This window comes from Ailuropoda melanoleuca, chromosome 16 (genome assembly GCF_002007445.2).
Source record: "Ailuropoda melanoleuca isolate Jingjing chromosome 16, ASM200744v2, whole genome shotgun sequence".
NCBI classification, from domain to species: domain Eukaryota; kingdom Metazoa; phylum Chordata; class Mammalia; order Carnivora; family Ursidae; genus Ailuropoda; species Ailuropoda melanoleuca.
The window spans coordinates 36,612,241-36,629,082 of NC_048233.1; the positions used below are offsets into that span (position 1 = coordinate 36,612,241).

General features: G+C 33.7%; 1 protein-coding gene across 4 annotated transcripts in view; it reads right to left on the reverse strand.

Annotated features, from left to right (window-relative positions):
* SCAF11 (SR-related CTD associated factor 11) overlaps nucleotides 1-16,842 on the reverse strand; it is a 78,229-nt gene that overhangs the window by 32,117 nt on the left and 29,270 nt on the right. For 3 of the 4 annotated variants that reach the window (XM_034644961.1, XM_034644959.1, XM_034644960.1), the window contains 3 exons: nucleotides 16,054-16,211; nucleotides 6,254-6,331; nucleotides 2,476-2,576 (listed from right to left, as the gene is read on the reverse strand). In XM_034644961.1, the coding sequence (XP_034500852.1) occupies nucleotides 2,476-2,576; nucleotides 6,254-6,331; nucleotides 16,054-16,211 (337 nt within the window). Of the gene's footprint in view, nucleotides 1-2,475; nucleotides 2,577-6,253; nucleotides 6,332-10,288; nucleotides 10,457-16,053; nucleotides 16,212-16,842 lie in introns of those variants that run through there. The other variant, XM_034644963.1, reaches the window with a different exon arrangement.

The window sequence follows — 16,842 nt, forward strand, 5'->3', positions numbered from 1 at the left end:
CTGAAGAAAGAGAAATTAGGGAATCCATCCCATTTACAATAACACCAAAAACCATACGTTACCTTGGAATTAACTTAACCAGAGACGTAAAGGACCTATATCCTAGAAACTATAGATCACTTTTGAAAGATATTGAGGAAGACATAAAAAGATGGAAAAATATTCCATGCTCATGGATTGGAAGAATTAACATAGTTAAAATGTCCATACTACCCAGAGCAATCTACACTTTCAATGCTATCCCGATCAAAATACCGAGGACATTTTTCAAAGAACTGGAACAAATAGTCCTTAAATTTGTATGGAACCAGAAAAGGCCCCGAATCTCCAAGGAACTGTTGAAAAGGAAAAACAAAGCTGGGGGCATCACAATGCCGGATTTCGAGCTGTACTACAAAGCTGTGATCACAAAGACAGCATGGTACTGGCACAAAAACAGACACATCGACCAATGGAACAGAATAGAGAACCCAGAAATGGACCCTCGGCTCTTTGGGCAACTAATCTTTGATAAAGCAGGAAAAAACATCCGGTGGAAAAAAGACAGTCTCTTCAATAAATGGTGCTGGGAAAATTGGACAGCTACATGCAAAAGAATGAAACTTGACCACTCTCTCACACCATACACAAAAATAAACTCCAAATGGATGAAAGACCTCAATGTGAGACAGGAATCCATCAAAATTCTAGAGGAGAACATAGGCAACAACTTCTATGACATCGGCCAGAGCAACCTTTTTCACGACACATCGCCAAAGGCAAGAGAAATAAAAGATAAAATGAACTTATGGGACTTTATCAGGATAAAGAGCTTCTGCACAGCCAAGGAAACAGTCAAAAAAACTAAGAGACAGCCCACGGAATGGGAGAATATATTTGCAAAGGACACCACAGATAAAGGACTGGTATCCAAGATCTACAAAGAACTTCTCAAACTCAATACACGAGAAACAAATAAACAAATCATAAAATGGGCAGAAGATATGAACAGACACTTTTCCAATGAAGACATACAAATGGCTAACAGACACATGAAAAAATGTTCAAAATCATTAGCCATCAGGGAAATTCAAATCAAAACCACACTGAGATACCACCTTACGCCAGTTAGAATGGCAAAGATAGACAAGGCAAGAAACAACAATTGTTGGAGAGGATGTGGAGAAAGGGGATCCCTCCTACATTGTTGGTGGGAATGCAAGTTGGTACAGCCACTCTGGAAAACAGTGTGGAGGTCCCTTAAAAAGTTAAAAATTGAACTACCCTATGACCCAGCCATTGCACTACTGGGTGTTTACCCCAAAGATACAGACGTAGTAAAGAGAAGGGCCATATGCACCCCAATGTTCATAGCTGCATTGTCCACAATAGCCAAATCATGGAAGGAGCCGAGATGCCCTTCAACAGATGACTGGATTAAGAAGCTGTGGTCCATATATACAATGGAATATTACTCAGCTATCAGAAAGAACGAATTCTCAACATTTGCTGCAACATGGACGGCACTGGAGGAGATAATGCTAAGTGAAATAAGTCAAGCAGAGAAAGACAATTATCATATGATTTCTCTCATCTATGGAACATAAGAACTAGGATGATCGGTAGGGGAAGAAAGGGATAAAGAAAAGGGGGGTAATCAGAAGGGGGAATGAAACATGAGAGACTATGGACTATGAGAAACAAACTGAAGACTTCAGAGGGGAGGGGGTGGGGGAATGGGATAGACTGGTGATGGGTAGTAAGGAGGGCACGTATTGCATGGTGCACTGGGTGTTATACGCAACTAATGAAGCATCAAACTTTACATCAGAATCGGGATGTACTGTATGGTGATTAACATAATATAATAAAATAAAATTAATTATTAAAAAAAAAAAAAAAATATGTTAAATACCTATTAAACTCAAGTACCAAGCACTGTATTTCTAGGCAATTACATTTTAACAACAGTAATCAAAGAAACAAATCCAAACATGTTAAAACATAAATGGTTGCTATGGTAGTTACCAAGTGCCTGCTACAATACAAAAAAAGAAAATTATAAAGATAATAAGCAGTTTCAATTCGAACTGTCTCATAAAGAATGTTGTGCTCTATCATTACTTTCTATTTTTTGTCCATAAATACTAGAGCAGTGCTACTCAAAATGTGGTCAGTGCACCAGTACTTCATTACTGGTCTGTCATATAGAGAAATGAGTAAACTTTTATTTACACTGATATAACATTTTTATTTCACAAAAATATACACCTAAACAGATTACAGAAAAAAAAATTCATCAAAAAGAGAGTTCAAATTCTATTCTCAGATTTCAGCTGGTCCTTTCTTATCAAGTGTGTGCTTTAAAAGAAGTAATTAAATACATTTAAACCCCACATCATTAAAAAAAAAAAAAAAAGAGGAGTACTTTTTTTTTTTATTAGCTATCATCTGGTTTTAAACGTCTGGACTCCACTTAAAAAGTTCATCACTAACCTCATACAGCTTTTAGAATTTTCACAACAGGAGAGCTGCTTCTTAAAAGAGCTTTCAATTTTCTTGTCTTTTGTTTCTCTCAACTGTCTTTTTACTTGAACCTAGAAGAAAAGCAAAATCCCTTATTTAGAGTGATAATCCAGCATCACAAATGACAACCTATCAATTTTCCTTTGAAAGGATAAAAAAATTAAAGAAACAAAATTTTCTGAATGAAAGGGCAGCCCAAACACATAAGCTTATTCATTCAAGCATGCTAAACCACAAGACTGGTAAATGTGCTAAGCTCCAGGGGAACAAAATAGTGAGAGGCATGTAAACAGGAAGTGCTCATGAGCACAGATCTCTGTATACATGTAGGACTGAGAAATTAACTCTATCTGAGGATAACAGAGAAGACTTTAATGAGTGGGTCTTAAAGAGTAGGAATTTGTCGAAGAAAAAAATATTCTGAATGGATGAAAGAACAGTTACAAGACCAATGAGAAGCCAATACAGATAGGTAAGAAAATATGAGCAGGATATGAAGTTGATGTAATATATTAGGACCAGACTGTAAAGGGCTTCAAGTAAAAAAATAATTCCATGGGAATGGGAATTATTTCCCATGGGGGCGCCTGGGTGGCTCAGCCATTAAGTGTCTGCCTTCGGCTCAGGTCATGTTCCCAGGGTCCTGGGATCGAGCCCCGCATTGGGCTCCCTGCTTGGCGGGAAGCCTGTTTCTCCCTCTCACACTCCCCTTGCTTGTGTTCCCTCTCTCACTGTCTCTTTCTGTCAAATAAATAAAATCTTTAAAAAAATAAAAATAAAATAGCGCAGTGAATGAAATGACCAAATTTGTTTTTCAGGATAAACTTTGCCAGTGATGTGGAGAATGAACCAGTTAAGGAGAGACTATAAAGGCTGGGAAACCAGAAGAAAGCTCTTATAGCTGTGTAGATCTACACTGTGAGAGACAAGTCACTAGCCATATGTGGCTACTGAGCACTGAAATGTGGCTTATCTGAATTGAGATGTACTCTATTTGTAAAATAAACACTGGATTTCAAAGATACAGAACAACAACAACAAGGTAAAACCTCTCAATAATTCTTTAAAAATACTTTTGTTGACATAATACATTAGTTATGTTGGATTAATTATAAAATTTTATTTTAATGGTTTTCTTTTTACTCTTTCAATATGACTACTAAAAGTAAAAATTTTAAATTATAGTGGCTTGTAGTATATTTCTATTGGCAGAGCCAGTCTAAATGACAGCATGAAGGCCTACAAAGAAGTGACAAAAGAAGAATGAAGAGGAAACAAATTTAAGACATTGCTCAGAAGGACTAGGCAAAGATGAGGGAGAAAGAAAAAATGGAAAACTCCCAGATGAGTTCTGGATCTGTTAATGTTTACATTCTACATGGAGATATCCAACAAGCACATGAAAACATAAATCTGGTTCTAAAGAAAAAGATCTGGGCTAGTGATAGTTTTAGAAGCCATACAAATACAGGTAAGAGCTTAAAGCTACTAGAGTACCCGAGAAGATTTAGATGAGAAAGTATCTCCAGAAAATGGAAAGGAATTTAAAACTTAAGAAATGATTTTTTAAAAGGCAAGGAAAGCAGAGAGATGGTAAAGACTGTGAAAGGTCAGAAAAGTAAAGCAAATGAACATACATACAAACATTCATAAAAGGATATCCTATAAGCCAAAGAAAATAAAGAGTAGTCAAGAGCACCACATGCAGGAAACAAAAAATTATTCCAAACCTCAGTGAAGACACTTTTACAGAGGTAAATGTTCAATGTGAGTTGAAAAGCAATTATGAAAAGGGAGTAAGCAAGTACAGATGTCTCATTCAAATTTAGTTGGAAAGGGATAAAGATAATAAAGATTCAGAAGTAAAGGTCAAAGGAAAATATTAAGAGCATGTAGTTAATATCACATAATGAGAAACATTTGTTAAGTCTGACTAAATTAGGTTAACACTGCATCAAACTTTTAAAAAAAGATTTATTTATTTATTTGAGGGAAGGAGGGGCAGAGGGAGAGAGAGAGAAGCAGACTCCATGCTCAGCATGGTACCCAACCTGGGGCCCAATCTCACAACCCCGAGATCACAACCCGAGCGGAAACCAAGAGTGGGACACTCAACCAACTATACCGCCAGGCACCCCTGCACCAGACTTTTAATTTAAGTAAAACACAAACCATATTAAAGAAAATGTAAATTGTTACTCCAAGCAACAAAACAGTATTTCACATAAAGCAATGAAGTTTTAGAGGAAAATATCTTTGGAAGCTAGTTCATGCCAATACATCTTCAGCAACATGATATATATAGTCTGGAAAAATAAACAATCCTTCAGAGAAGCCATGCTTTAATTTTGATCATAATATTACACATTTATATAATGTTATATCTTTTCTCCAAGACATACTAATTTATATAGATGTACAATTACATAATTACAACAAGCAAAATCATTTTTTACATGTCATGTTACTTGAATTGTAGTCTCATTTGTTCCTCACATCTGGTAAAAATATATCAAAACAAATTATAAATACCTACACTGAGAACATCTTATGCATAAATAGTTATATGTCACTTTCATACCCCTTCCTACTCACAAAGACAGCAACCAAACTGTTATGGACTTATCATGCTACTTGGAAACAGTAACCCTCCACTGCCCCCATCAATGGTATCAGGTATGTATATAGTAAGAACTCTTTTTTTTTTTTTTTTTTAAGTAAATTCCACCTGCAATGGGGGCTCGAACTCATTACCCTGAGATCAAGAGTTGCAGGTTCTACCAACTAAGCCAGCCAGGTACTACAGTTAGTCATTCATGACTTATAAATGGCATCTCAAATCTTTTTCTCATACACCTTACATAACTACTTATTCTCCTTTTGTCTTTTCACCTTTTATTCATTAACTCAGGAATATGTTATTTCTTTTTTCTTCTTTTATTTGTAAGCCAAAAATAAATCTTAAATACAAATCATAATCATGGTTCATAATCATAAATAACATCAATGAGATATGTATTTAAATGTGCATTTCATGAAAGTGATTAGGATTAAATATTACAAAAAAATTGTACTTAATAAAAGAATAAAGTCATCTGCCCATGCCAACCCTGAAACTATGAGAAGTCTCTCTCAAGATCTCTACAAATCCCCATATCCTTCTCTAATTGCTCACTTTCCTTCAAGCACCGGCTTTTAAAAACAAAGATACCATTTCATATTTAGTTTTATCGGCTTAATCTTCCAAACATAATAATGCTTTTCATGGAAAAGCATTTTCGGGTATTTCAAACTTAAAGTTTTTCTGGGGCTGGTCTTTGAATCTAATATTCCATTTCAAACCCCTTTTCACTGGAAAAATGTATTCAAAGCACCATCCAATTAATTAGTAAATGTTTCTGACATATATAAGTCCTCACACTAGAAACATTCTAAAAATTTAAACCTCCTGCAATTTAAGACTAAATGTGAAACTTCTTTCAGAGCATCAGAAGTAATATTTTGTGGAAAATCATAAGGTGACTACCATGGACTGTCTTCCTTAAGAGGGCAAAGAAAAAAAAAGGTTCAAAATTTCTGTAGCCTTGTAGAAAAGTCTGGGCTTGCCATGCTGAAGAGAAATAATAATCACATATTAAACCTAAAGCTGAACAATTCATAAATATACTCAAACTGGAAATCCATTAAGGGAAAATCATCTCAACTAATTTTATACAGTTCACGTTGCAAAGTAAAACATAAGCCTTACCTTAACACAACCTTCCAATGCACTCAACTTAAACACTGCCTGAAATGGTTTTCGGTCAACAGGACATGAAGCCAGTATCTGAAAAATGATTAGCAAATTATAACTTTACAAATGTTTCTTTAGAAAAGATAAAAATTAAACTATAACAAATGCATTTATAATAAGTTTTCCCTGGAAAAGGAAATAGAAAAATAATTTCTTTCCACCTGTACCATGTCAAAAGAGTAATAAATATCTTAAATTTGTTCAATTCATTCAAACATTTACTAAGCACCTACTGTATGCTAGATAAGTGTACTACCATCAACGAGATAAACATCTCTATTATCAAGATATCAAGATACCATTAAGACCTCGTTGCCCAAATGAGAACTACTGGTACACTGAAAGGAGAACTACCCTGAAATCAACAGCTCTGTGACCTAAAGCACTCAGGCAACATTAAATCAGCTGTAGAAGGAATGGCTTGGACAGGTCTAGTACAGATCTTAATATTCTATGACTTAATATTTCTCTCCAAATCAATTACTATTTTGAATAAAGATACATCAGCAATAACCTCTCCAGAAGCAGTTTCCTATATATCCTTGAGGGGATATCCAACACATATACGTATATACGGTGTATCTTTTACATATATAGTATGATTAATTCGTATGTTGAACTGAATTTTTTCTCTAAATTATGAATCTTAAATTGGTTTATATTACTATTTCTGAGTGGTCCCATTCTCAATTAATAGCATGGTATGCCTAAGAGTTTTAATTTACATTTCCTTTTATATAAGTAAGATTGGGCATATTTTCATATTTTTAAGAGCTTTTCAAAGTTCCTTTTCTTTAAACTGTTTATTCATGCCCTTTGCTTAACTTATCAGGTTGCTGGTCTTTTTAAAATTGAATTGTAGGCATTCTTTATAGATTAAGGAAAATTGTCTTTTGATCACTCTGTGATTCTAAATGAGCTTTACTTTGATAAAATTATTTCCTATGCTTTCAAAATAAATGTGCCTCAACTATAGGAGTTTCTATGATTATAGTATTTAAATATTTGTAAAGGAATAGGTTTATGTTAAATAACTTAAAATGGAGTATATTGCCCATTAGAGTAGGAGGGAAGATTCTATACCATATAAAAATACCAAAAGGTGGTATTACTAGTTAGTTACGGTTATAAAAGTAAAACAGGATTTTAACAATGTAATAGCAACAGGCTAAAAGACCACAGGATAGTAATGGAATTCTGATAAATTATCTTTTATTCTCTAGTGAAATATGTTGTCATTTTTGCCTTTTTGGACTTTGGACCATACCAAGATATGCTTACACAGGCACAGGTAGGTCAGACTATATGCAGCCTTTGATCATAGAATACATTTTCACAAAGCCTGTGAATCACTTTGAGAGCAGCCAAAATATAAATTGAGTTACTTTTTACTACTCTAAAAAGTAATTTTTCTTTTCCTGTCATGTAGGCCTTGATAAAATGCTTTAGCACATCTGATTTAGGAAATGTGACCTTACCGCATTAAATTGGTTCAGACTAGTAGAAGCCAGCTCAGCTTACTTCCAGTACTATGGATTTAAGATGTTATTACTCTCCTTACAGAAAACTTGACCTTAAAAGCTTTGCAACAAGTAGTGACAAAACTGTCCATATCCTTTTTCATAATGCACTGCAAATAGCAACTCTAGTTCAAGAAACTCAACTATGTGATTGCTGTTTACCATATTAGCATTTACTATATGAAATTTCTTAAAATAGAAGTTGTACTAATAAATTTATAATTCAAAATAATATTTAAAAGTAAAAATTTTCGGGGCACCTGGGTGGCTCAGTCACAGTTAAGTCCCCAACTCAGGTCATAATCTCAGGGCTGTAGGGTCAAGCCCTGTGTCAAGCTCCACACTGGGTGTTGAGCCCGCTTAATATTTTCTCTCTCCCTCTCCTCCTTCTCCTTCTGCCCCTCCCTCCCTGCCTCTCTAGTATTAAAAAAAAAAAAATTGATTTAAAAAAATTAAAACTTCCAAGTTCTTATAAAGTTTCAGAATATACTTATTTCTATTTTAAAGGTAAATTTAGATAAACATTCAATGAAAGATAAAATAATGATAGATGAAAACTTTGTTTCCGTCCATGTTTTTTTAAAAACTATTAACAAAGACGTATGGAAGCTCTGAATTTACTATCTACTTTCGTATCTTGCCCTGGTAAGTAACTTTGAGCAAGTTACAGATTTTATGTCTCTCAGTTACCTCATTTGTGAATATGAGGATAACAGAACCTCTCTCTAAGGTTCTTTGGGGAATTAATGGAATTAATCTTAGAAGAGTGTATGGCATATACTAAGCATTGTGTAAAGTCTTCTAAATATCAACTAACTTCACTGCACAAACAAAAACAAAAAAAGCTTAGTTCATTAACAAAAAGACAACCCACAATAAGATGTATATACATGCATGTGAAAGACAGGAGTTCTTCATGATTTTTTGTTGGAATTTGCAAAGTTCATGACATATATGGAAATTAAAATATTTCATTTTATTTTATCTATTTCTATTTGTAACACTAAGATCTAAAAAATAAAGCCACTTGTTCAAGAAATTTACTGTATATTAGATGCATCAATCTTTCAAGAACTCTGAAATTACATAACCATATTTTCTTCCTTATTAAATTTCATTTGACACCAGCTAAACGGCATTCCTGCCTTTAAAACTGTCAGTTTTAACCTGAGCCATTCCATTTTGATCTGTTTCAAATAACAGGGTTCTGAGTAAGATTTTGGTTTTGTTCTCTCCTCCTCAAGCATAATTGCTACAGATTTGTTTAAGGTTTCATTTGAAGGAAAGGTTCCACTGCTATTACAAAAACAAAAAGAAAACAACAAAAAATAGTTCGGAAAACCACTGTTATATGTTATCAACAATTTGTGTATACTTACATTTCCTAAATCTAGTTAACACTAGAAAATAAGTTAATAGGTTTTCTTTAGCTCAGGTTCAGCCTTCAGAAAAAATGCTGAAAACCAAGTTATCCTCCCAGTTAAGGAAAGCACAGGTCAGAAAACAAGCTACCCATAGTAGACAAAATATCTTTGCTATGGCTACTTAGAAAGGATGATATCCAATTCTGACCTTAGAACAGTTTAACAAAACATTTCAAAGGGGAAAGAGAAAAGAAATTGGGTTATCCTGAGTTAAGTCTTCATAGCATACTTCAATAAATTAAGACTGACTAAAGAAGAATAAAAAAGAAATCAAAATAGGTTTTTTAAAAAATTAAATGGATCATTAATTTTTTGTTAATGTATACTGTAAGCAAAGTACACATGGCAGAGTTCAAAGACACCATCATTAGCAGGTACTAATGCATAAAATTACACCTAACGTGACGATCAAATACCTTTACTAGGAAAGTTTTACAAACAGGGTTTTAAAATGGTTTGCATTGGCCTAATTTTAAGGCATTCCCACGGGTACTGCACCCTTATATCCAACAAATATCCATTCAGAAAATGTCAGATATTTTAATCTTAGTTTTTCATAGTTTGTGTTACTAATATAGCTGATTTAGTTTTGTGGTTTTAAAAATGCACATTTAAAACTAATTTAGAAAACTTTGAACTAATATACTTACTGTGCTTAAAAATGTGCTTTTAGTTTTGAAGAAAATTATCCCAAATTTTGTTTTCCTTTTATACATCAAAAATAAATACCCCTTGATTATTCACCATTTTGATTCCTTATATACATCAAAAATACTCTTCAATTATCTATTTAACCCAATATGACTTTCATTTCAATAATTCATAAAGTATCTAATTTAGTTTCATAATCAAGATAGTTCAACATCACCATTCAACTTGATAAAGCTAAAAATTAATAGAATTTGATCACTGCTTTACAATGTAATGTGTATTAAAAAACAGAGCATAATTTTATTGTGAAAGCTCTGTACTAAGGCTGTATCAGTGAAGGAGGCAATTTTGATAGAAAAAAAAAAAATCTTCCTAATGATTTCAGTAAAACATACCCTAGTATTCTGAAGCGTTGTAAATTCCCAGCTCAGACAAACCCATATTTAAATGTAAGAACAGGAAACCTTCCTTATTTGGAATTCAGGATTCTTGATTTCTAATATTTCTTGCTTCCTGTTGCTGCTCTATCCTCAATCACAAAGGCTGCCTATAGATAGCCCCTCCTAGAGAGAGAGAAGCAAGTGTTAAAGGTAAGTGCTTAAAGACTAAATCTTAGTACCTACACTTACAAGCAGGTTTGTCTGTTCATGGGAATCTCTAGAACATCTATCTTTCCTACTAACAAATAGAGCACATTATATAAAACTACAGTTCAAAGGCAATAAAAAGGATTTAGGAATGCACACCATTAGAGGGTTTCTATTCACAAGAACCTATTTTTCTTGTCGATGGTTCTAAGATACCTAAGCCTGGACACCTCCAAAAAAGTGCTCACCTGTAGTCAGACAGACTACATGTTCCCTATCACACTTAACCAGTTCTTTCAAGACAGTCCTTGTCAATCCACATTAGTGAAACTGATTCTTTGTAACAGCTTTCAAGAATGTACTCCTGAAGGACAAATGACTGTCAGTGATAAAATTAACACCAAGAAAGCATTTTATCTAACTACTCAAAGGGAACCTTTCTTGTTCTTGAAGATACAACAGCTGGGTAAGAATTACTTTTAATTTAATTTCTTTTTACATTTAATAGTTAATTCTTTCCCTAGAAAAATAAGAAGAGTAAATTTCATAAACTACCTGCACAAATCATTTTAAAATTCCAACATTTAAAACTAGGCTATACAGAAATACACTTTAATTTACCTAACTAGTAAAAACATTATTAAATAAAACTCTATTACATTTATGCTTTAGATAATGAGTGGTTCCCAATGTAGAAATATTCTTTGCTCTACCAAAGGTTTTACCAAAGGATTAATCTGTGAGGTGAAAACAACAGGGGATTTGGAATATAAAAGTTCTGGAGGACCCAGAACTAGCAATCTCTCTTACTTTAAGGATCATGATAGACAGTCCTGAATCACCTCTTGCACAAGTTGTAATAATTAAATGAAAGAATGTATTTAACAAGGCTTTACAAAGTTTTAAAGATAAGGACTAATAGTATAGCTCCACAATATGTTTAAATTCTTATTTACAGAGAACTATATAACAGGGAGCTTTAGTTTAGTTCAGGAATAAATAAAACTCAAAATTCCAGGGAAAACTGAAGAAATCCAGACGGTATAGCTTTGAAAAGTAATCTAATCACCAGAATGTGTAAATTTCTACTCACTGCATAAAAGAACATCTGTACATAAAACACATCAGTAGTCAAGATATAAGTCAACTAGTCGCATTCTGATTTTTTGATATGTATTAATTCAAAAATATATTCCTCACCTGTCTGCATTGAACACTGTCGTTTGACTTCTTCAAGAACTGTACTCATCATAGTAAGACCCTCTTCATTTCTAGTCTCAAAAGAGAAAACATACCTTTGCCAGCTGTCCAAATTTGACTTCTTTAACCTTACTTTCTGAAACTGAAGCTATCAGCATTTGGTATGAAATGGAGGACTGAGATAAATAAGTTGAAGGAGGATAATCTGCTTAAAGCAGGAAAGTTAATCACATTTAAAAAGTTACTTAAAAGATAACGGAAATATTTTATATTACTTTAAAGACAGAAAACCCTAGTGGATATCAGAACCTCTTGATCACATTTGTGTGTCCCTTTAAATAAAATAATCTCTTAAATACTTCAAATACAAAATGCTTCCAAGGCTTTAAACTTTAACCCTTTTAGGACCAAAAGTTTAACTTCTTGGCAATCTGCCAAATCATAAATCCTATTTTCTCAACCTGTGTGTGTGTGGAAGTGGTATCTTATTGTCTATAGGGAATCACAATTATGGATCAGCTGTCCCTACTACAGCCCTGTGTCAGACTTCTCTAGCCTTCACCTTTCTAATTATCTACTTTAAAATGTGCAAACTGGGGCGGGGGAGGGGGGGGCATCTGGGTGGCTCAGTTGGTTAAGCAGCTGCCTTTGGCTCAGGTCATGATCTCAGGGTCCTGGGATCCAGGTCGAAGTCATCAGGCTCCCTGCTCGGTAGGGACCCTGTTTCTCCCTCTCCCTCTGCCCCTCTTTCCTCCTCCCTGCTCGTGCGCTTGCTCTGTTTCAAATAAATAAAATCTTAAAAAAAAATAAAATAAAATGTGCAAACTCAGAGATCAAGGTTAAACTTAGAGGCAAAGTAAAAACTGGCAATATGTTTAGACTGTATAGGTATAATATAGGTAAAATATAGGTAGGTAAATTTGGTAAAATAACTTTTTGAGTGGTTGTTAAACTTTAGTGTATTGCTCTGTGCATATTTCATCAATTCAAAGGTTTTCTTTGTATAGTTTTAGATTCTCAGCTCTAATATTAATGCTTTAAATTAATTAAAAATTTCAACTTTTCTTAGGTGTTAACTACTGTTTAGTTCAATATTCTATTTCATCATCATCATCATCATCATTTCACAAACCAACAGGCCTACCATGCAAGAGTTTCTTGAAATTAAACATAGTCATAGTGGACATGCTTAATTTGTTCCAGTGTCCCCAAGGGCAGGAAATTAGGTTATGGGCCATGAAGGCCACCGTAGGTATATACAGTATATATAAAATATATATATAGTAGTGAAGTGTATTTATTTCAGACACCCTCCTGAAATTTTTCATGCTCCTAAAATATCTATATCCGAAGTCAAAGTTGGTTTTAATCTTTTCAAGCTCTAAAATTTTCATTCTGTGGTTATTTAAAACAAAAGCCATGTAAGGCCTTTCAAGTGATCAAGTAACTGAGCTTTCATCTGTAAGTATTTTATACAATTTGCCTTCCCCAGGGCAGAAAGATTCAGGATAATGGAACCTATGGTATATATATACACACACACACACACACACACACACACACTTCCTTTTGGTTCTTGAGATCCATTCTGAATTATATTTCAATGAACCTGGAGTACAAATCTCAGATACCTCAGCTGAATTTCTGAAAGACACATAAGCTACAAAGATGATTCTCAACACATTTTGCACTGTTTTCTTATTATGTAGATTTCCAACCACTATAAATCTCACTTTAATTTCTACCTTCCTACTAAAAGTGAACATTGGTAAAATTTTAAACTATGGATCAATTTTTTTAAGTTGTTTTAATTTCAGGCTACCCCTTGAAGTATTTAGCAACAAATTAAGAGTTCAGAATCCTTGCCTTGAATATTAAATAAACATTGTCATAGTAATTTAAATGAAAGAATATTTTAAAAAGCCTTAGTATAGGGCCTGGCTGGTTAGGAGCCTCTAAATACAGACATGTATATCCTAATTGTGAGATCCAAAGTAAACTGCATGCTCCTCTTTAGAAAACAGAAGGTGGCTAAGGAAAATGAGAGGAATGAGCCTAACGACTAATGGCCGTGGAAAAAAAATCTCCAGTGAATCTGAAATCTGATTCTATTTGTCAAAACACACCCAATTTTTATCATACCAATAAAAGATTCAAATAGAAAATTTAATTCAAACCCTAAGTGATTTTGTTAACTAATGAACAATTTATTGGATTGTGCTCTTACTACTGCTCAATTTAATGATGGCTGCTATCCTGATTAGGGACAATGAAATAATTCAGAATATTCTCTGGTTATTCTTTGCATTCAAGGTTAACCACTTTTGTTTAAACAATATCACAATACCCCGCCTCCCCCTACTTTCTTTTAAAAGCAGTTTGGCTTCAATAAATGTTTATATCCAAAAGAGTAACACAAAAGAGAAAATATTCCGTGCAAGAAAGGTATTGATTGCAACACTATATATGTTATCAAATATTTCCAACCTAAAAAAAAATATTCAGGGGCACCTTGGTGGCTCCATCAGTTAAGCGTCCAACTCTTGATTTTGGCTCAGGTAATGATCTCAGGCTCCTGAGATCGAGCCCCACGTCAGGCTCTGTGCTCAGCAGGGAGTCTGCTTGGGATTCTCTCTCCCCCTCTGCTTTTACCCATCCCCCCGCACTCTCGGGCTCTCTCTCTCAAATAAATAATATCTTTAAAAGAAAAATTCAGCAAGAATTAAAAACATAGATAAGTTTAGAACTGTCTGAGTTGAAAATGTGCATAGTCCACAACCTACTAGTAGTTCCACTTCTAGATATATGCCCTAGAGAAACCTGGAGCATGTATACCATGATAAAGTGTATGATTATGCTGAAGATGCATGTAGAACATAACGATGCAGAATCATGCCTATTTTATACATTCTAATTTCACAGAGAAAAGCACATACTCAGACTATGCTGCTGAACCATACAATTATGTGGTCACTAAATACAATTTTATAAAAGCACTGAACTGAAACCTTCTACCCATCTAATAATGTTGCTTCTCTACTGGAAGCAAAATCTCTATTTTTAAAATATTTAATCACAAAGCAAACCAAGGTGCATTAAATTCAACACAGATGAAATCTTTAATTGGGTGGCAGAGAAAAATATGCATTCATTAGTCAATGCTCCTGCAAACATATGGAGATTTATAATTATATTAAATAATTAAATTAAACTCAACATATTTTTTCCCAAAATACATTTTTACCTCTCCTTGGTCCCTTCTTGCCAAGATCAGTTTAGGCTTTAATCTAATTAGAACTATTTCTAAGTATACTGCTATGAATTCGACTGGTGTAACAAATCTTTTTTCCTCCTTCTAGAACTCGGCCACAGTATCAGTATACAGTTATATTCTCCTTTCTACACTACTGATGAAAATATAAGTAAAACACAGAACTTTGAAAGCCCTAATTATGTAAGAAGCAATTAATTCCAATGTGCTTAAGGACATTGATTTGAATGCAGCTAATGTTGAAAAAATATTTTTGTGACTTATCTCTTTTACTTATTTTTATGCACTGAAAGACTACTAACTCAGAAAAATACAGCATGATTCATATGATAATGAATTTTTATTTCACAATTTTTAACAACAGGGCCTATAATGCATATTCAGTGATTCAATGTACCAGTACCATGATTTGCTTGGCCTGAACTAAGTCAACATAATACGTTAAAAGTCCAAAATATCTTTTTCTTAACCACTTACTACCTATGAAGAATCTCAGTAATATCATTAACACAGACTCTGAAATTAGTTCACACTACATTAAAAACAGGAATTAGAAAATGTACTTCTAAATTCACTTCTGCCTCTTTAAGCTATGAAATCTTGGTCAAGTTCTAGAACACAAAATCCAAGTTCCTCATCTGTAAAATTGAAGAACACTACTACATCTGCTCTTGTTATTCCAAAAGGCTGATACAAGAAGAAATCAAATAATCTATGTAAAAATTCTCTGAAAAATATAAAACACAAAACAGACAGAGGTGTTATTAGTAGTAAGCAGATATTATCCCAAGAGGGTTAAGTACACTGAAGATGAATTACTGCATTTCTAACCTCCACCTCCCCCCCCAAAAAATCTGTTATTCCTATAAGGTTGTTTCTTTTAAAGATATGCACTTAAAAATTTTTCATTATAAAAGAACAAAAAAAATGTGTAAAAAAACTAGAAGAAAATATACTGACAGAATTTGAATAATATAGGGAAATTTGTCCACAGTAAGGGGAAAACATGTTATTTATAAAAGGCATTATCAACTCTTTAGGTGGCATGATACCATGCTAGGGAATTAAAATACAATAATATTTAATTTATTCTCAGACTCACCTCTGCCCATTTAAGAATACAGGTCATGCAGAAGACATGATTACAGCTTTCTGGAAAACCAACTTCTTTCTCTAACAGGCAATTAAGACATATCGGACATCTGTCAGCTTCACTGTACAACAGACCAGTGGTAGCAGTATTATCTTTGTTTTCTTCACCTATAAAGTAAAGCAGCCATATATGCTTAAGTTTTCCAGACAAAATGACATGTTTGTGGCAGAATCATGAATTAGATATTCTAAAGCACCCCCCCACTACAAAGTAATTAAATCTTACAGCGTAACAAACACACTCCTTGAGCACAATACCCCCAACACTTACTAATTTATTTTTTTAATGGGGGAGTAAAAAGAATTTTTTATGAAATTCATTTTAAAATAAGTAATAATCAGATGGTTCAAAAATTTTAAAGAAAAAAAAGGATATAATGACATCTCTCCCACTCAAATCTGCCATCTATCCAGTCCCACCAAACGCAACAAATAACAACTATTAAGTTTCTTGTGTTCTTCCAAAGATTTTTTGAAATGTAGAAGCAAGCAACTCTTAAAACATATCCTTTTAAAGCTCCCTCTTTACACAAATACTAAAACACTATGCACACTAGTCTGCATTTCTTTTGTTTTAACTTACTGATGGACATTCACCCGTTTTCAACCTTTGGCTCTTACAACCAATGCTACAATGAAAAACTGTCATTTCACATTTTTAATAGCATATCTATAGGATAAATTCCTTAAAAAGGAATTGCTAGATCAACATGTATGTACAGTTGTAGCTTGGATACTG